Source organism: Thalassophryne amazonica, chromosome 16, assembly GCF_902500255.1.
Source record: "Thalassophryne amazonica chromosome 16, fThaAma1.1, whole genome shotgun sequence".
Lineage (NCBI taxonomy): Eukaryota > Metazoa > Chordata > Actinopteri > Batrachoidiformes > Batrachoididae > Thalassophryne > Thalassophryne amazonica.
The window spans coordinates 56,796,302-56,817,214 of record NC_047118.1 but is presented as its reverse complement, the minus strand read 5'-3'; the positions used below and the strand labels follow the sequence as shown (position 1 = coordinate 56,817,214).

General features: G+C 42.9%; 1 protein-coding gene across 7 annotated transcripts in view; it reads left to right on the top strand.

Annotated features, from left to right (window-relative positions):
- baiap2a (BAR/IMD domain containing adaptor protein 2a) overlaps positions 1–20,913 on the top strand; it is a 243,980-nt gene that overhangs the window by 15,222 nt on the left and 207,845 nt on the right. For 2 of the 7 annotated variants that reach the window (XM_034191132.1, XM_034191128.1), the window contains exon 1: positions 6,944–7,150. The exons of the other annotated variants lie outside the window; for them this stretch is intronic. In XM_034191132.1, coding sequence (XP_034047023.1) covers positions 7,079–7,150 — 72 coding nt within the window. In that variant the 5' untranslated portion in view covers positions 6,944–7,078. Of the gene's footprint in view, positions 1–6,943; positions 7,151–20,913 lie in introns of those variants that run through there. 7 annotated transcript variants of the gene reach the window in all.

The following is a 20,913-nucleotide window of genomic DNA, read 5'->3' as shown; positions in this document are numbered from 1 at the left end:
GACTCACTTTAAGGTTTTATCATGTAGTATAAGAATATGTGTTTTCAAGTGTTTTTGCATTAAGGAAACAATTATAATGTCTGAGTGTTGATTTAAAAAATTCATATCGGTTACCCCCTGGTTCGGCACGGGCGTGAAAGTATGGGCCAGTGATATTTTCATCTGGACCAGTAACTTTCAAATTCTACTGGCCCTGTGGGCCAGTGCATAAATTGCCTTATTGTCAAGCCCTGGATATATAGATGTGGCCCTTCGATGGCAAGCTTTCATACCTTTATAAGGCCTCCAGGATGCCTGTTTGGAAAAACATGGTTTTGAACTTATTAGTGTGGGTACATCAGACTAGGATCCTGAACCTGTCTATGGAGGGTATGCTTCTTATTCATCCAGCTCTGGTGCTCTGCCTCTGGGTGGAAGCGCTTCATCGGATCGCTGACAGCTCGGTTCACTGATGGGCATTAGACAGTCCCTGCTCCTCCCAGGGGATCTGACCTACTGCCAAAGCTGAGAAGTCATGGAGAACATTGTATTCACTGCTTGTTAGGAGTCACTCCCCGTGATTCTTCCTCCTCCTCCGGGCTGCTTCACACTATTTACTTATTACGTGTTTACTTATTTAAAGTGATTGTGCACACCATATTCACTCGTTTACGTTATACTCTGCCTTACAGGTGCTTGAAATTCACACTTGGACACACTGTTGTAAAATGCAGTGTTACACTTTTTAAATGCATACTGTAGGTTCGCATGTGTTATGCGATGTGTCATTTTGATTTACTTTGCAGCCTTGCTTGCAGAATTGTTGCCGTGTTCTTTATTAAATTTTGAAGTGGTTTTGCAGTGGCAGTGAGGGGGAAAGTTTGCCCAAGTGAGAAGAAGTAAACAAGCTGCAGACTTGTCAAACCTGCTCTCGCTGCAGAGCTTTTAAGAGGAGCAGGAATGTCTCTGATATTTGGAACAGTTTGTCCTCACATTGTTTCAAGGCCTGACGGATATCCTGAGCTGATCCTGAGCTGGGTTGTGGTCCATTGGTCATTGTCCGAAATTGTCAAAATTGACATCTCATATGGCTGATGATGTTGACATTACACTTTGCATCAACAGCTCCAGTCGACATCCCAGCACTAAGCACACCAATGGCACGCTCCCTCATGACTTCTTATGTGTAGCGTTGTAATGTCTGACATTTCAGAACATTTTTGGGGTGGCCTTGTATCATCCCCAGTACAAGAATTGTCTGAGTATTGGCCATGTTCTTTCAAAAGTGCTACAACATGCCACACCTGTCTGGAGGGAGCAATGTCTCAAAAAGGGAGTGGCAAACCGTTGCACATGTCCAAACACATTTGTGCTTTAAAAACAATAGGAATCAACCTATTTTACTCATTGAAAAAAAAAAAAGGGGGGGGGGGGGGGGAATCTGTTACCAAACTGCACTATACACACACACTTTACCATTGTTGGTCTTAAATTTCATTCAGACTGGGATAAAAAAAAGGCTTAAAACACCTAAATATTTTGCCTTAAACTATGGAAACACTATCAATTTAGTTGTTTGTGCTGTAGGTTATATTTGTGATCTGTTTGCAAGAATTTTTTTTTTTTATGGACATACCTGTTGTTCAATTGATGCAGGAAGCCCCCCGTGTTTGTTTTTTATGCTTGTGCTCGTGATGACTTAATTTGGAAGTCTTGTGACCTTTCTCAGCCACCGTACTACAGTCTAATTTGACACCAGCAGGCTTTTATTTTAAGTAAACAAATTACAGGACAAACTCAGGGTTAAATAGGGTTATGGTTATTGGTGTTTTTTGGGGAGATGACAACATTTGTAAGTAATTGTTATATGCACAATGCACATTTCCTCTAAATTGGGATAATAATAGGTTTGTGTACCTGCATTAAACTATATGAACCTTTGGGCTTCAACTTTTTTTCTCATGCCATTAAATGGAACTTTTCCAACTCTCTGAATGTTTCTCAACGTTTAAAACCTGGTTGGAGTGTATAAATATATATCTTCAAAAACTGTGTGTGATAAAGGAGACGAGTGAGGGAAGCCACCAGGACACCTACAGCAACTGATGGTCTCAGAGGTTTCTGTGGCTTTTGTTACTCCACCAGATTCACAGCTTCATGGCAGAATAGAACTGAAAAGGATTTTCATCAGAAATTTCAGCTACAGTTTGCCAGAAGGCAAAGGGAAACTCTAGCCTAGATTTGATCTGTCTTCTTTTAAAAAATATATATAGATTCTATTCCACTCCACCATGAAGATGTGACCATTTGTGCAACAAACAAAAATTGCTGTGTGCACAGTCTCTCCACTAACAGCCAGAGAATCTATCAGTCCTTCAGGGTTGTCATGGTGGTTTTGATGGCTTCCCTCTCTTGTCTCCAAGCACACTCACTCTGTTTTTGAAAATGGTCTATTCTAGGAAGAAGAACCATACATTTTCATGCCATTTCTATTTCTTGATTGATTTTGGTGAACTTCTGGAGTTATCCTCTGACTTGTCTGAAGAAAGATGGCTGTAAAAAAAATTTATCAGAGAACCCCCCTCCCTTTTTCTTCTTCAATAGATGCAAAAAAAAAACCAAAACAAATGCAAGCATGTAAAGGCTCAAGGCTTCACATTCATTCAAACATCACTGTACAGCTGCGGTTGAACAGCATGTCTCTGTATTCTCCCATTTTATTGAGAGCTGGAAATATTGCTTTCAGGTTATAATTGGGAGGAAAATGCAGCTTAACACTGGTAGGATAATCAGCAGGAGCATAGCTCAGGTACTGCAATAATCCCAACAGTGCAGAGCAGCCTGTATTCTGACTTTTCCATGTCAGGCCCATGTGACATCACAAAGCAAGAATGCTATATGGTGAGATACAAAACCACTCGCATTTTGAACAGAAGATAATAAAAAATAAAATTAAATCACAACCTCATTTAGCCAACTATTCTTTTAGTTGAAGAATTGTGCCACAAAATTAATAAATTATGAACCAAAAGCCACTTTTTAAGTGTTTAGCATCCACAAACACACCTCCCCCTCCTTTGTCTGTTGGATGAAGGAATTAGTCTGTATTGAAGGTTCACTTTACTTGTAATATTTAAAAAAATTATTAAGGTGCTGCAGATTGGAAGGTCACAGTAAATGTGTTTATGATAATTGGTTGCACAGTTACAGTGCATCCAGAAAGTATTTACAGCACTTCACTTTTTCCACATTTTGTCATGTTATAGCCTTATTCCAAAATGGATTAAATGCATTTTTTTTCCTCAGAATTCTACTCACAACACCCCATAATGACAACATGAATAACTTTTTTTGAAATTTTTCTAAATTTGTTGAAAATAAAAAATAAAAACTAAGAAATCACGCGAACATAAGTATTCACACCCTTTGCTCAATACCTTTGGCAGCAATTACAGCCTCAAGTCTTTTTGAATATGATGCCACAAGCTTGGCACACCTATCTTTGGGCAGTTTTGCTCATTCCTCTTTGCAGCACCTCTCAAGCTCCATCAGGTTGGGTGGGGAGTGTTGGTGCACAGACATTTTCAGATCTCTCCAGAGATGTTTAATCAGATTCAGGTCTGGGCTCTGGCTGGGCCACTCAAGGACATTCACAGAGTTGTCCTGAAGCAACTCCTTTGATATTTTGGCTGTGTGCTGAGGGTCACTGTCCTGCTGAATGTGAACTGTCGCCCCAGTCTGAGTTCAAGAGCGCTCTGGAGCAGGTTTTCATCCAGGATGTCTCTGTACATTGCTGCATTCATCTTTCCTTCAATCCTGACTAGTCTCCAAGTTCCTGCCACTGCGAAACATCCCAACAGCATGATGCTGTCACCACCATGCTTCACTGGTTTCGTCCGAACTTGACACCTGGCATTCAAAGAGTTCAATCTTTCTCTTATCATACCAGAGAATTTTGTTTCTCATGGTCAGAGAATCCATCAGGTGCCTTTGGGCAAACTCCAGGCGGACTGCCAGGTGCCTTTTGCTAAGGAGTGGTTTCCGTCTGGCTACTCTACCATACAAGCCTGATTGGTGGATTGCTGCAGAGACGGTTGTCCTTCTGCAAGGTTCTCCTCTCGCCACAGAGGATTGCTGGAGCTCTGACAGAGTGGCCATCAGGTTCTTGGTCACCTCCCTGACTAAGGCCGTTCTCCCCCAATCGCTCAGTTTAGACAGGCAGCCAGCTCTAGAAAGATTCCTGGTGGATGAGAACTTCTTCCATTTACGGATGATGGAGGCCACTGTGCTCACTGGGACCTTCAGAGCAGTAGAAATGTTTCTGTACCCTTCCTCAGATTTGTGCCTCAAGACAATCCTGTCTCAGAGGTCTACAGACAATTCCTTTGACTTCATGTGTTGTGTGTGGGCCGCCAGAAGAGGAGGTACTGCTGGCCCACCACCAGTGGGCGCTCTGCCTGAAGTGCAGGCTTCAGGCGAGAGGGCGCTGCCGCCATGGACACAGCCGGGGTGACAGCTGTCACTCATTACCTCTTGACAGCTGTCACCCATCTACTCAACAGCATCTCACTCCATAAAGACCAGACGTCATCTCCACCTCGTTGCCGAGATATCATACTTCATTGGAGGTAATATCCTCAGCCGTTTTGCAATATTGTTTGTATATTGTGAGTGTTTGCAGGAGTACCGGTACCGCTGTCAGTGGAAGCTGAGAGAGCGCTAGAAGGCACTCTTTTCCCTGAGGAATCTTCAGTACTCTGCAAGTTATTGTGTGAGAGGTGGAGGTGGCATTCCCACCGTTATTGTTACTGGGTGTACACACACCCACACTTGACTGTCTTTGTTCTTCGCCAGCAGTACCAGATCCGACAGTCGGGACGGTGATCACCTGGGAATTCGGGACTTGGCGGCTCCAGTATTCACCAGGTTCTGTGGCGGCGGAAATCGTGTGGTTCCGACTCTTCTCAGGACAGACGTCTTCTATCCTCGAGCCTGCCCACACGTCACCTTTGTGTATTGACTGTTATATTCTGAGATTGTATGTTCGTTGTGCACATTCACAACATTAAATTGTTATATTTTGGCTCATCTATTGACCGTTCATTTGCGCCCCCTGTTGTGGGTCCGTGTCACTACACTTTCCCAACATCATGCTTGGTTTGTGCTCTGACATGCACTGTCAACTGTGGGACCTTATATGTAGACAGGTGTGTGCCTTTCCAAATCATGTCCAATCAACTGAATTTACCCCAGGTGGACTCCAGTTAAGCTGTAGAAACATCTCAAGGATCAGTGGAAACAGGATCCACCTGAGCTCAATTTTGAGCTTCATGGCAAAGGCTATGATTTATTTTTTCTTTTTTTTTTCCTCAAGACCTCAAAACCTTTTTCCACATTTTCATTATGGGGTATTGTGTGTATAATTTTGAGGAAAAAAAAATTTTCATCCATTTTGGAATAACGCTGTAATGTCACAAAATGTGGGAAAAGTGAAGCACTGTGAATAGTTTCCAGATGCACTATAGTTGCAGCTTTCTGTATGTTAAATTAACATTTAACATACACAAATTAACACAAATTTCTTATTGAAAAAAAATCTATAATTTTGCAGACTTGCTTGAAAATTATAGTGTATTTCTACAACAAAAACTGTTTGCAGGCCAAGGATTTAAAAAAATATAAATAATGCAATGATTCAAATGGTTAATAGACTGTATTTACTATATAAGAACTTTACATTGATGGCTCACATTCGCCAGTGTCAGGATGCTGCCATGCAAGGCAATCAGTTGCACGCCGGGAGTAACTGGAACAATTGATAACCTTGCCCAAGGGTCCTTAATGATTTAGCAGTTTGGTGGGGATTTGAACTGAGGGCCCTCGAGTCTCAAGCCCTTCGCTTAACTCAGTAGTGTCCAAAGACATTCCAGAAAGGGCCAAGAGGGTGCAGGTTTTCTTTGCAACCACTGATTCCACCAGGTGGTTTCACTGACTTGTCCCGATGCTTAAAGTGATGTTAATCAGTTATTTGCAGGGGTTGTGTTCGCATTACCACCTGAATCTAATTTATATTTCTTAGCACAAATGAAAACTCACATGAGAATATATTTCCTGTGTTCATGAAAATCAAATCTTGGTGCACGTGTGCTTGTGACTCAAATCAGATGAAGTAAAAAACAACAGCAACAAGCAACAACAAAAAACAAAAACAGATTTGCTATGTTTGTACTGCTCAGAAAAGATCACATTTGTGTAACATTCTGTAGGGGGAAAACATTCAATTTAGGTCACTTTAACTGGTAATGTGAATGTGGCTATGGCAGTGGTGGACCTTTGTTATGAATTTTTTTGCATGCCAGTATATGAAAATAAACATCAGGTCAATAAATGTGAACGACTGACTGTGAGAAAAAAAGTGTTAGCAATAAATACATTTATCAAAAATAAAAGGTGATTTCAGAGGATGTTCCCCTGTAGTGTCATTGGAACCATTGTGGTCACAAATTTGTTTGGTCTTTGGCTATTTCCACAGGAATGATCAAACAGCATATTTGTAGCCTTACGAAACAAGCAACAAAAATAAACAAACAAAAAAAAGGTCTTCTGCAATGTGTTAACTGTTTGAATGTAGTTAATATATAGTTATGTATAATTCATATGTAAACCGTACTCACAGAAAAAAAAAACTGATGTAGCAGGTCACTTCAACCTATAATGTGAATATAGCTTCAGGAACGAAAGTGCATCTTTAGAGGCTTTCAAGTATGAAAATAATAATTACATTGTGAGGCTGCCTGCACATATTACCATGGGTTACCTTACAAAGCATCACTATTTTAAAAACAAGGGAAAAGAACCGCGATGGCAGTAGATAATGAGAAAACGGAGCTTTGTTTGAGTCCGTGAAGGCAGCACGAGCGCCGCCTGTCATCCGCGGACACAGAAGGTGTGTTCAGTTGGAGTGGGGTTTCGGGAGTGTGGCGTCGTCTCGCTCTCACAGGCGGGTGCTTTGGCGTTTTCTTCACCCCCGCCTATTTAAGTCGCTTATTTAACCGGTTACCTTTTTCGCTTGGATAAACTTTTCAAGGAAAAATCGTTTATGGTCCTGGCTGAAGATCTGACGATGTCTCGCACCGATGAGGTTCACCGTTTGACGGAGAATGTCTACAAGGTACCGTTCAGTTCTTAAGCAAAAAAAAAGTTTGGAGCAGTTTGTAATGAAATATCTAAACTTTTTTTTACGGATACATGTGGGACGGATATTATTATTATTATTATTATTATTATTGACAGTGGGGGAATGCTCTTCGAGGCTTCTTAGTTTGTGCGATACAAAGAGACGCCAAAGTCTGTGTTGATTACTTAATCAGTTAACATTGATCGCACCTCCACACAGCTGCGCACATTTTCCAGGTTTGTCCAGAGAACACTCAGTTTTACGTAAAGGCTGAATAAAATCTTGCACAAACGTATACTAGAATCCCGCACATGTTCCAAACCACATAGTGTATATAAAATGGGGCAAACTTGCGTTTTTGTTTGTTTAGTTTTTGCACTTCTGCAGCTGGCTAACATTTCTGGAAGGGTGTTGGAGGCATCTGGTGTTGGAAGAATTGTCTCAGCTGCCTAGCAACCTGGCAAACGATTGTGCTTTTTTTTTTTTTTTTTTTTTGCATGGATTGGGGTTGTTTAATTTTTTTTGAAATGCATCAGTTTTGGAGTTTGAACCATACTTGCCTTCCTGGACCACAACATTGGGCACATTTGGAAATCTTGTGTTGTTGAGTTCTCTCATGATGTAGGTTCAGTTCTGTAATATATATATGGCAGGGGTGGTAGCCAAGTGGTTAATGCGCTTGGTTTCAGTGCAGAAGGTTCCGGGTTCAAATCCCACCCCTGACTTGCGTCAGGAAGGGCATCCAGCGTAAAACCTGTGCCAATTCAACATGCAGATCCACCTTGGATTTGCTGTGGCGACTCAGAGTGCAAACAAGGGAGCAGACGAAGGGACTTACACACAATATATATAAACAATATATATATATATAAACAAATATATATATATAAAACAAATATATATATATGGTGGTAACTAAGGGCTTTCCCAGCAGTCAAAGCACTAAATAAAATAAATGTGAGACTAAAAGTACGCCACAATAATCCCAAAATTAAAGAGCTGATAATGCAGGAAAAAAAAAAACATGATTTTGTAACTTCCAAACTGTTTGGCAACCTAGACCCTAACTGTAACCCTAAGACCTTCAGATTTTCAGGTGTTGGGTAGCTAAGGCAGTTTTGGAGCCTTATTCTGCACTAGAAGCCCTTCTAGAAATGGTCACATTTAGGAATTAAAAGATAAAATCCCACTTTATGCAAACTGCACAGTACAGTGGCACTACCACTGCTTGGCGCAGTCGGGCAGATGGCTCCCAACACAATGGATTACTACAGAGGATTTGAGTAAATGCTGATTCATCCTTGGAATATTAACTCCAATCCACATACAGATTCTGAACAACACTGCCATTTGATAGATTTTTTTTTTTTTATTTCATTCCTGCAAGTCACTTCATGATTGGGTGAAAATGTGCTAAAACTTTTTACATCCCTGCATGTGGGACTATCTCAGCCTTATTTATAAAGCACTTTTAAAACGACAGCAGTCGACCAAAGTGCTGTACATAATTTTAAAAATGGGCACCAAGTTAGCCCCAATTGTAAATAAATTAATTAAAAATAACAATGAAATTACAACAGGCAATAACACATATAAAAGCTAAAGTAAAATAAGAGAAAAAGTAGTAGGAAATAATTTTATTTTATTTATATAGCGCAAAATCACAACAAAACTGCCTCAGGTGCAATGCATAAGTAAGGTCTAACCTTACCAACCCCTACAGCAAGCACACAGGCAACAGCGGTAAGGAAAAACCTCCCTCTGATGATATTGAGGAAGAAACCTCAAGCAGACCAGACTCAAAAGGTTGACCCTCTGCTTGGGCCATGCTACCTAAAGACTGCAAATAAGGTAAATTTGTCAGCATTAAGCAACAGGAAAACAGAAGAAATACTAAGGTGGAGGCCCCCGGGAAGACCCAGGACATGCTGGAGGGACTATGTCTCGCAGCTGGCTTGGGAATGCCTCCGGGTTCCTCCGGAGGAGCTGGGGGAGGTGTGTGTGGATTGGGAGGTCTGGGCGGCTTTGCTTGAGCTGTTGCCTCCGCGACCCTACTCCGGATAAAGCGGAAGAAAATGGATGGATGGATGGAAGGTTAGCACTCATCCAAGATTTGACCTCACTCATACAATCCAATAATGGCTGCATTGCGTCGGTGCCTAATGACCTTAGTGTCACGTATATTTGGACATCATCGGCAAAGGCAATAGAAGATATTTGTTATTTTTGAAAGATACGCCGAGAGGCACCATCTACAAAAGGAAAAGAATAGGACCTAGAATGGAGCCTTGAGGGACTCCACGGGTCAGTGGAGTCACAGCTGAAGAAAAGTGGCCCCGCTGCACAGAAACACTCCACTCTGTGAGGTAAGAACTGATCCATGGGAAAGCAGAGCCTGTAATCCCCAGACACTGCTTGAGATGATGCAGCAGAAATCAGTGTTCCACTGTGTCAAAGGCAGGTGACAAGTCTAAAAGCATCAGGATGGCAGGACTACCTGAGTCAGCAGCTAAAAATCAAATCATTAAAAACTCTCCGTAGAGCAGTTTCGGTGCTATGTCCTGGGTTCAAAGCCAGACTGAAACTTTTCATAAAGTTTATGGCTGGGCTAAAAATGACTGCAACAGGATGTAGACCACTCTCTCCAGCACCTTAGATAAAAAGGGGAGTTGAGATATAGGCCTAAAATTAGAAAGGATGGAAGAATAGCCATTTTTCCTTTAGAATTAAAGGTTTCACCACAGCATGTTAAACACTAAGGCACACGTGTTAACCAGCAACAAATAGTGGCTCCCACAGCAATCAAAAACTTCCTTGAGGAGACAAGGAGGCATAATATCTAAGAACAATTTGTAGGGCGCAGATGATTGATTACGTCAGAAAGCTGGGAGAAGGACAAAGGCTTGAACTGATCGAGGGCAACAGAACAGAGAAAAATCAACACCTGAATGAGTTGGTCTAAGGGCAGACAGTTTGTGATTTAAAAAAAAAATTGTAAAAAAATTATTAGAGTGTAGGCGTTGGCACAAGAGGGGAGACATTACTGGGATTAATAAGAGAGTTCAAGACATTGAACAGGACCTGAGGCTTATGGCAATTATTCTGACTAAGTAGAGAAATGTGGTTGCTTTGACAGCTTTTGTGATAAGCAAACATACAGCCATGAAGAATTTGTCCAGATTACAATGAGAATTATTTCCATTTTCTCTCAGCGCGTCTACATGCGCGGTCTGAGTGCGTGCGTTGGCTCATTAACCACAGCTGTGGGCATGGTTTAGAGCTCCTTGGCTTAAGAGGAGCGACACGGTTCCAAGATTTCCATGCATGTGGAGTTAAAGACTGACAAAATCTCATCGGCACTGAGACCACATTTTCCATCAAGTGTGCACAAAAAAGAAGAATCATTAGAAACAGTGGAAAACTCTGTGGCAGTTGAAGGTTTAATTGTGCACTGGAGGCACTCGGGGGCAGGTGGTTTATCCACCGAATACAGCACAGGTAGCTGATCGGAAATACAGATTTGCACAGATTTCCTTAATAGAGACAGATAAACCATAAGACAACACAAGATCTAAAATAAGCCCCTTTTTATGTCGGGACAGACGCACACTGGGTAAATTAAAGGACTCAATCAGTCCTTGACCAGAGGACAGGATTCACAACAGACATGCATATTAAAATCACCAGAGATTAAAATAGATCGTATTTCACCACGATCCCGGACAGAAAGTCCACAAACTCACTTATAAAGTCCTTATTATATTTCAGTGGATGATAAACAATGGCACAAAGGACGGGAATGACAGATTCAGTTCAAAAAAACTGCAGCTCAAGCTGCTATGACTCAAATGCAGGCTGAGACAAATGGCACTGAAGTTCAGCTTTAAACACAGAGGCTGCGCCGCCACTATCCGTGGAGCGGGGCCAGCTAAAGAATGAACAATTGGGGCAGGACTTCAGAAAATGGCGTATGGTCACCGGCATGGATCCACGTCTCCATCACACACATGATATCCGGTTTGCGGGAGGTGAAGAAGTTTTTAGCAGGGCTATGCTCAAGCTCTGCTCTGAGCCAGCTGATGACGCAGCGCGTCTCAGCTGGTGGAGGTTGCCGGCCTAAAGCTGACAGCGAAGCGGGAGCAGAAGGTCCAGCCACCAGTACAAGCAGGGACGACGACTTCGGGAAAATGGGGCGGATCCACCACCAATCAAATGCTGGGCAGAAGTCCGAATCCAAGGCGAGAATCAGCCAAAAAGGCTAAGAAGTAAGCCTCAAGTCTGAGCGCACCAGCACATTTTCCCTGTCTTCTAAGCCGCTTTCTTCAGTGGGGGGGATGGTAGACAAGACAGCCGGTTTAGATGTTCCATGTCGGTATCCCGAACACCTGCAGAGTGTTACCTCTGACCATGCCCCTTCGGAGAAAGACACCGGGCAGTCGGCGCAGGTGATGAGGAACGTCCACCAGCACAGGACAAAGTGTTTGCCGAACAAACAGTGAACCATCCAACGACAGTAAAGCCTCAGATGAAGCTTTAATTTTAAAGAGAATTTGGCAATCATAAACCAGCACAGCAGACACATCTCGATAGGTGTAAAAAAAGCAATTAAGCAGAGTAAACGCAACAAACTGTAAGAGAGCAGGGCAGAAGGCTTTCCAACATGGGTGCCATCATTTCCCTCCTGGTCTGCTCATTCTCAGCAGACCTTGAGGAGGGAAACCACTTAGTGCTAACCAGTAAAGCCCCGGTCACAACCCACCGTACGTTTTCTGCGGATGCCACGGCCACTACGTTTTTGTGAAAATGTACAGAGGCAGTAGCAAGAGGAGGGAGGGAGTACGTTCAACGCACGTCTCTAACAATAAAGAGAGTTGACAAAGCAGTGTGTGTGGGGTCGCTTTTCTTTTTTATGAGCGGGACGGAGCGGCAGGTGTTTTTCGCCGTCGGCGATGCATGAGCATGTCCAGCCTGCAGCGGTAAGTTGTGTTTACTTGCCTCAAAGTTACAGCTAGTTAACAGACTGAAGCTGTGGAGTGCGTGTTGCTGACGTTTGGAAATAAAGTCCAAGTTCAAGTGAGAAGCTGCGTTGTGCATCCAAGTCTGTCGGCCACCGTAGTATGTGGTGAGTGCCGTAATCGGTACTGCCTACGTACAGATTTGGTTAATTCAATAGTAATTGAATGAAAATTTGCCGCTTTGAATCCGTACTGAGGCAGTACTCACAACATGCGTCATCTGTACTGCTGGTGAATCCGCAGCCTGACCGCAGCGAAAGTTTGCATGCACTAAAACCTCTACGGCGTGTCTGCGTGCTCCTAAATTCGTACTGAGGCAGTACTTATGAAGTACGGATCTCCAAAATTTAGCCCACGTTTTTGCAAGTAGACTGCACGCACGTGCAAGTACGGCGGGTTGTGACCACGGCTTTAGTCACAGCACACGGTGGCTTATTGGTTAGCACTATTGCCTCACATCAAGAAGGGCTTTCTGTGTGGAGTTTGCATGTTCTCCCTGTGTTTGCGTGGGTTTCCTCCAGGTGCTCCGGTTTCCTGGTTGGTTAGGTGAATTGGAAAATTTATCAATGTCCAGGTCTCCCTTGCAAAAGAGGTCTTGATCTCAATGTGGGACTAACCTGGTTAAATAAAGATAAATTAAAAATGTGGAAAGTTTAAAAAAAATTGGGGTGGGGGTCAGGTTTCACATTCAGGTGATGATCAACACCAAAGTATTGTGGATTCTTGCTTTTTAAATATCATTCCACCAAGCTTTGTGAAGCTTTGCTGAAAGCATTTTGAGGAATGAGTCACATTGACAAATGTCATATGTTACTATACTCAACAAAAATGTAAACGCAACACTTTTGGTTTTGCTCCCATTTTGTATGAGATGAACTCAAAGATCTAAAACTTTTTCCACATACACAGTATCACCATTTCCCTCAAATATTGTTCACAAACCAGTCTAAATCTGTGATAGTGAGCACTTCTCCTTTGCTGAGATAATCCATCCCACCTCACAGGTGTGCCATATCAAGATGCTGATTAGACACCATGATTAGTGCACAGGTGTGCCTTAGACTGTCCACAATAAAAGGCCACTCTGAAAGGTGCAGTTTTGTTTTATTGGGGGGGGATACCAGTCAGTATCTGGTGTGACCACCATTTGCCTCATGCAGTGCAACACATCTCCTTTGCATCATCCGTGAAGAGAACACCTCTCCAACATGCCAAACGCCAGCGAATGTGAGCATTTGCCCACTCAAGTTGGTTACAACGACGAACTAGAGTCAGGTCGAGACCCCGATGAGGACGACGAGCATGCAGATGAGCTTCCCAGAGACGGTTTCTGACAGTTTGTGCAGAAATTCTTTGGTTATGCAAACCGATTGTTTCAGCAGCTGTCCAAGTGGCTGGTCTCAGACGATCTTGGAGGTGAACATGCTGGATGTGGAGGTCCTGGGCTGGTGTGGTTACACATGGTCTGCGGTTATGAGGCTGGTTGGATGTACTGCCAAATTCTCTGAAACGACTTTGGAGACGGCTTATGGTAGAGAAATGAACATTCAATACACGAGCAACAGCTCTGGTTGACATTCCTGCTGTCAGCATGCCAATTGCACGCTCCCTCAAATCTTGTGACATCTGTGGCATTGTGCTGTGTGATAAAACTGCACCTTTCAGAGTGGCCTTTTATTGTGCACTAATCATAGTGTCTAATCAGCATCTTGGTATGGCACAGCTGTGAGGTGCGATGGATTATCTCAGCAAAGGAGAAGTGCTCACTATCACAGATTTAGACTGGTTTGTGAACAATATTTGAGAGAAATGGTGATATTGTGTATGTGGAAAAAGTTTTAGATCTTTGAGTTCATCTCATACAAAATGGGAGCAAAACCAAAAGTGTTGTGTTTATATTTTTGTTGAGTGTATATTCAGTAAAACAAACAAACTGAACCAGAACTCCTATTTGTATCCCAATCAGCACCCAAATGTTTCTCTTGGTAAATTGATCCTGACATATTTTACAGCGACTTGAGGAAATTGAGCCAGACCGATAATATCTGTTCATGAGCGTATTGGTTATTTTTACAGATATGAAAACATTTATGTTACTGACTAAGGGATGTAGAAAAACACTTTTAGGTTTTGAAAGTGGTGTCATTACACAGTTTGTCCAACAGAGGTTGCGCTGATGGTATTGTTTGTCTATCCAGCATGGCCGGGACCCTCTTTCCCCCTTGGCCAAATTAGCTACAAGAGACAAAGGCAAAGCAACTAGCTGCCAAAACAGACGAGACATCTATTTTAAACAAATGCTGAGTGCATTTGGTTTCAGTGTGGAAGGTTCCCAGTGCAAATCCCACACATACTCCATGTAATATGGAGTTGCGTCAGGAAGGGCATTGGGCGTAAAACTTGCACCAGTTCAACATGCAGATCCACCTTGGATTTGCTGTGACAACCCCGCGTGCAAACAAAGGAACAGCCGAAGGGATGTGACATGGTGACTGCCAATCAGAATAAAGACAGCATGATGCATGTTGGTTGATTGCTGGTTATATTTCTTGATATTTATAGTGAAGTTCATGTTTAAACTGTAAAACATCAAGCCTCAATCACATTTCTTTGCCATCTTGGGTTGATAAGGAAATGTTGGGAATCATTACTTTTTTATTATTATTATTTAAAAAAAAATTCCCTATACTTGTATCTCTCGTACCCCCAAACATAAAAATTCTGTCAGTCATTCTCAAATTAAAACATTACATAATTCCCTTCTCACAAAAGCTTATAGTCCAATTCAATTTATTAAACTTATAGAGCGCCAAATCACAAGAGCGTCATCTCAAGGCACTTCACATAAACTCCCCCGCTATAAAAAACAAAACAAATTCAATTAAAAAAAATTAAATAGCATGATGAAAGGTTAAAAATGATTTAAAAAGGTAAAAAAAAAGAATAAAAGCATAGTAAACAATATATTAATCATATAAAAAGCAAACAAACGCTTCTTCAAATATGACTCAAAAGTCTCCACAGAGTCTCACTGCCTCACTAAAACAGGGAGATCATTCCACAGGACTGGGGCATGATAGGAGAAAGCTCTATGTTCCATGGACTTTTTATTCACCCTAGGGACACAGAGCAATCCTGCATTCTGAGTGCAGAGCCTGGGCCGGTACGTAGGGCTCAAGTAGATCTGCCAAGTAGGGTGGTGCCAGTCCATGAACAACTTTATAGGCCAGTAGCAGGACCTTAAAATCTGATCTCGCAGAGACAGGCAGCCAGTGAAGAGACAGCAAAATGGGAGTAATGTGGTCAAACCTTCTTCTTCGTGTCAAGAGTCTGGCAGCGGCATTTTGAAGCAATTGAAGACCCCCTGATTCTGGACTGCAGCAACCCAGAAAATAAACCATTGCAATAATCCAATCTAGAGGAAACGAATGCATGTATCAGGGTCTCAGCATCAGCCATAGACAAGATAGGATGGATAGTCCAGAATTCATATCCTAAATATAATTATTCCTTCCTATATGATGATCTCATCTCACCACGTTTTACTAAAATCATCTTAAAATGAGTTGAGCAGTTCCGGCAACAAACTGTTGTGTGGGCCGCTGAAGAGGAGGTACTGCTGGCCCACCACCACCAGAGGGCGCCCTGCCTGGAGTGCGGGCTCCAGGCACCAGAGGGCGCTGCCGCATCATGGGAGTAATCTGGGTGACAGCTGTCACCCATCACCAAACACAGCTGTTTCCACTCAGCACCGAGGTATATCAGGAGGACGGCGTCTCCACCTCAGTGCCGAGATATCACCTAAGACCAAGGTAGTATTCTCTGCAGGTATACTTTGCATTATTACTTAAGACTGTCAAAACTGTTTTTCAGGACTGGTGACTACTAAGAACCTTAGTCCTTGGATAAGTACTCACCTTCCTGCTGAACTTTGTCAAGAGGTGGAGACGGCTTCTCCCCTCTCTGTAACTGGGTGCGTTCATCCACTCCTGTGTGTTGTTGCTCTCTCCTGCCAGCAGTACCGGATCCGACGAGCGGAGGCAGTGGCCACCTGGGAAGTCGGGACTTGGCGGTTCCAGTATTTCCAGGGTTCGGTGGCAGAGGAGATCTGGGTGGTTCCGGTTCGACTGAGACGGACGTCTCCTACCTTCGAGCCTGCCCACACGACACCAGCGGATTCGACCCTAAATTGTGTTTGTTGTATTACTCTTGCTTGTTCAGTAGTAAATCTTGTTATTTACTTTCTCCATTGTCCGTTCATTGCGCCCCCTGTTGTGGGTCCGTGTTCCAACACTTTCACAACACAAACGGACAGTTGTAATCAAACAACCTCCTTAGCAGAGGTAATAATTAACATTTTACCGAACATTGGCACCATGCTTGAAGTGACTCACTCAAACTGTTCCCATAAACATATTCCAGTCCTCCAGCTGTTTCTTTTGGGTATCTGTTGGATTTATTGATAGAGCTTTCAGGTTTCTGGGATTTCTGCAGTGTTTTTGCTGCAATGGTTGTCCTGCATTCCATGTTTGGTCTTTTTAGCAGCTGGGAAGGTTTGGGAGCTGTTGCAACATGAGTGCAAATATTTGCCCTATAGGGATTTCGACCTTAAAACCAGTTCTGCATAAAAAGGTGAACTTTGCATACACGTCTTGATTGCATGTGATCAAATGCTTCTCTTTGTCAGCCTTTTAGTTTGTCTTATGGAATGTTAACAAAACCTGACGTTATGAAGATACCACACCCAGCGACCACATTGTGATCTTTCAATCCAGTTTCTGTTGTGATTAGATCCCAGTTGCCTAATGCTCCATTCAAGGAAGTCTCTGATTATTTTACTGCATTTGCACATAATGGCCCTTAAATAGTGTTCTGCTTTTGGCTGCCCTTGGAACCTCAGCCATATTAGCTTTTCTTTAACAAGAGGCCAAAGCAGCGAGCCAGGAGGAGGGCGTCTATATCAAGGGTCAAATGAGCAGAGTTGCTCACTGTGGCTTCTTTTGGAGCCAATGAGTGATGTAGATCAACGTGCTTTTTCTGATGGTTTTGTGCTCTTCAGGTGTTCTGTCATCTTTTATGCTAATTTTTGAATTCCAACCACAGCTACTGACCGGGGTCTGCCTGGCCAAGAGGGACAAATAAGCAATCAAAGAACAAAAGTAGAAAACAGGAGTGTGTACCCCTACTAAAGCCAAGCACTCCTCAAATCCACAACATAATAAATGTAAAGTGTACATGGGGTGTGGTCCCACAGTGGTAGTGCCCTCGTCTCCCAACAAGAAGGTCCCTGGTTTAAAGGTACCTGTGCTCCAGTCTCCATGTTCATCTGGAGTTATGTCAGGAAGAGCAACTGGCATTAAACTTGTGCCAAATAAACCCTTGTGGTCTGGACATGTCCCATCTTGGTGTCACCTGGTGATTCATGGATGATCCACTGTTGTAACCACAAACAAAAGTGGAAGCGGCCAACAAAAACTCCTCGTCAGCTATGCAGTATTAATCATAGTGTGTGTGTGTGTGTGTGTGTGTGTGTGTGTGTGTGTGTGTGTGTGTGTGTGTGTGTGTGTGTGTGTGTGTGTGTGGAAAGAGCCTGCGTGAAGTCATTCATTGGTTTTCTATAGACTCGGAACAGCTGAAATGAGATCCTTGTCTGTGCTTTGCCATGATGTTGAGAGCCCCGCCCACACTGATTCACAATGAACTTATTAATACATAAAGGGGAGGGGCGTGGTGGCTCTACATGTTGAGAAAAGCCTGAACATGCCCCTCTTTGAGTCCAAAGCACCAGTTAACAAGCTGGTTCAGGTGTTTATTAAATCATATTTTTGGGGACTGTGTGGTGGTTCTAACAATTTACTTTGATGTAGATATTAAAAGTTATGAACCACATAGTTCCTCAGTAATTGTACATTAAATGGACCTAACAAAACAGGAAACTGACAGCTGCTAAAAGTGCCAATGCTGTTAGCATACAACATTTCAATAAGACAGGAGTTTCAGTCAGTGAGAATATTGCAACAGAGATGTCTTAAATGATCTGTTAAGACATTTTACTGCACAACAAGCTGTATTGTTCTAGGTTTTTGTAATAAAATACTCCAAACACACATGGCAACAAAACAACTGAGTGGGTCTGCATCGAGTTAACAGAGTTATGATCGGAGGCTACGAGAGGAGTCGTCACTGGGCTCAGCCCCTGTCACTCAAAGCAACCACGCCCAGAACTTTATGAATTACATTTTCTTAAACTAAGAAGTTAGAGAAATTCTCCTCCCCCCGTACAGTTGTCATGGAGGAGGAAACTATCTATTGAAATCAAAACTTTACCAGGCTGTAAACGTATTTATTTCTGCCCTAAATTTGGACATTTTAAAATGGTTTTATTTGAGAATGTGCTCTGTTTTGGAGCCAGCCTCAAGCAGCCAGTCTAGAAACGGCACTTCAGGGTTAGGGTCAAAGTACGTGTTGTCGAGTGTTGCCGCTTGGTATTGACGTGAGCCAAATTGGCCGGGACAAGTATAAAAGCTGTTCGGACAGTGGGTGCTCTTAATCTGTCTGAGTCTGAGGATCTTGAATTTAAAGTGGTGAAATTCTTTATATTCTCTGCATTGCTAATGTGGAACTCAACTGGAAGAATGACTTTATATTTATGCGTCCAATCAGTGCAACTTCTTGATCGGCTTTCTTCACGAATCTCGGAATGCTCTTTCAGTGAAAAGTGAGAACACATACTGTGTGGAGAAAAGATTATGTTGTTTTGCCCCTGTCTTAAAGTAACCCTAATGATGTACTTGTTATTATTACACTGATTGCACAACTTTGTTTTTGTAGCCACTAACGACTGGGAGTGAAGCATGCTGGGGTCATTCTGAACTGGGAGGGAAGAGCTGGGGTTATGTTTTTGCAAGAGGAAATACCTTTTTGATGCCTGTTGATTAAAGGAATTATGTGCGCCAGAGAGTTTGAGATGGCCACTCGCCCTCCCTTCGCGCACACACTAGAAAAGAGGGGGCAGAGCCATGCTCCGATAGAGTCTGCTGCGGGTTTCGTACGAATGCCCAGCCGGTTGACAAGCGCACTCTACCGAAAGGTCTTGGCTCTCCACCTTAAAGGCGTCACGGTAAGAGAGAAAGAGATATTTTATGCGCTGCAACCACTTGTGTTTGATGTAACTGCTTTTGTGGGGAATAAATATACGCCTGTTTGTTCTAGCAAAATGCAGTCTGTGTGATCATTTCTGTGTGCCGATCTGACCGAACCTTGTTTCAAAACACATACGATCGTGTGCTTTTTAAAATATTAATGGAGCGTGTGCTTGTAGCATCTCTTGGAAGATTGAATGTGGCACTAATGTTTTCATATTAATGAACATTATGTGATAAAGCCTCATTAAATAGATGGTTCACTTTATTGAGCCTCCTGGCTTTCATTACTTTAAACCTGATTTAAGAGCTCACTTGTAATGACTGACATCTACTGGTCAAATAATGCTCTGAACAATTACTGTGATATTACAAACTTGATGCCGCATAGCACAATGCCTGTAGACATGGTAGCAGACCATGTTGTGCATCACCCAATTGGGCAGTGCAGTCTTGTTTGAGGGTGAGCGCTGAAGGGGTAAAATATGATGCATATGATGTAATTTCTCTACTTCCTGGGACAGAAATAGAACACTTTCTCTGAGTTTTTGGGCAGATTACACGCAAAGTGAAAATGCAAAGAAAAAGTGATGATGCGTGGAAAGTGGACATGTGTTGCAGTTTTTTTTTTTTTTTTTATATGACCCAGAACTCAAACGTGTCGAGGCAGTAGTGCAGCGTTAGAGAACACAGCCACTCTGGTTAGCTGTGTACGCTAACACTTACGGACACCACATCTCACATTTGCCTTGTCTTCCCTTCTCCAGTGAGAACCGAAAAAAGTGCACTTTTTCCGACTGCTTCGGTGATTGCAGCCAAAAACAAATCACTTTCCCTTGTGAAGTTATGCTGTGCATTTATTACGCAACGGGAGTGACTGTCCCCATAAGTGATCAAGTCCCGCAATATCACGCAGGGTCCAAACGAGACTGCGCTACCCTATTCTCTGCCCTTGGTTAGCCCTACACACTCTTACTGGGGAATCCCTAGGTGTTCCTAAGCCAGATGGGGGATGTAATCCCTCCAGCATGTCTTGGTTCTTCTCAAAGGCCTCCCTCCAGTTGGACGTGCCTGGAAGACCTCCATAGGGAGTTGACCGGAACCATCAATAGAACCATATCATAAAGCAGGGGTGCTATTCTGAGGTTGTCAATTGAGATGTCTCTGACTGTGCCTTGAAATCTCACTCTCTCATCTTCAGCTGCTTAGTCTAATTAAGGGTCGTGGGGGGCTGGAGCACTATGCCAGCAGTCATAGTGCGTGAGGCGGGGTACACCCTGGACAACACGCCAGTCTGTCGCAGGGCCAAATACAGTCAAACACATTCACACCTGCACGCACACCTATGGACAATTTAAAGTTTCACATCCAACTAACCTGCGTGTCTTTGGATGTGGGAGGAACCCACGCAAACGCCACACAAAAGGGCCACAGGCGGGAATCAAACCCATGACCTTCTCGCTGTGAGGCAACAGTGCTAACCACCAAGCCACCGTGCTGCTCACCTTGTAATCTTGTCCATGAAAATCACAAACAGGATTGGTCGCAATGGACAATGATCCCTTCAATATCTTTAAATCCCTCTTAAGAGCTTTTGTTT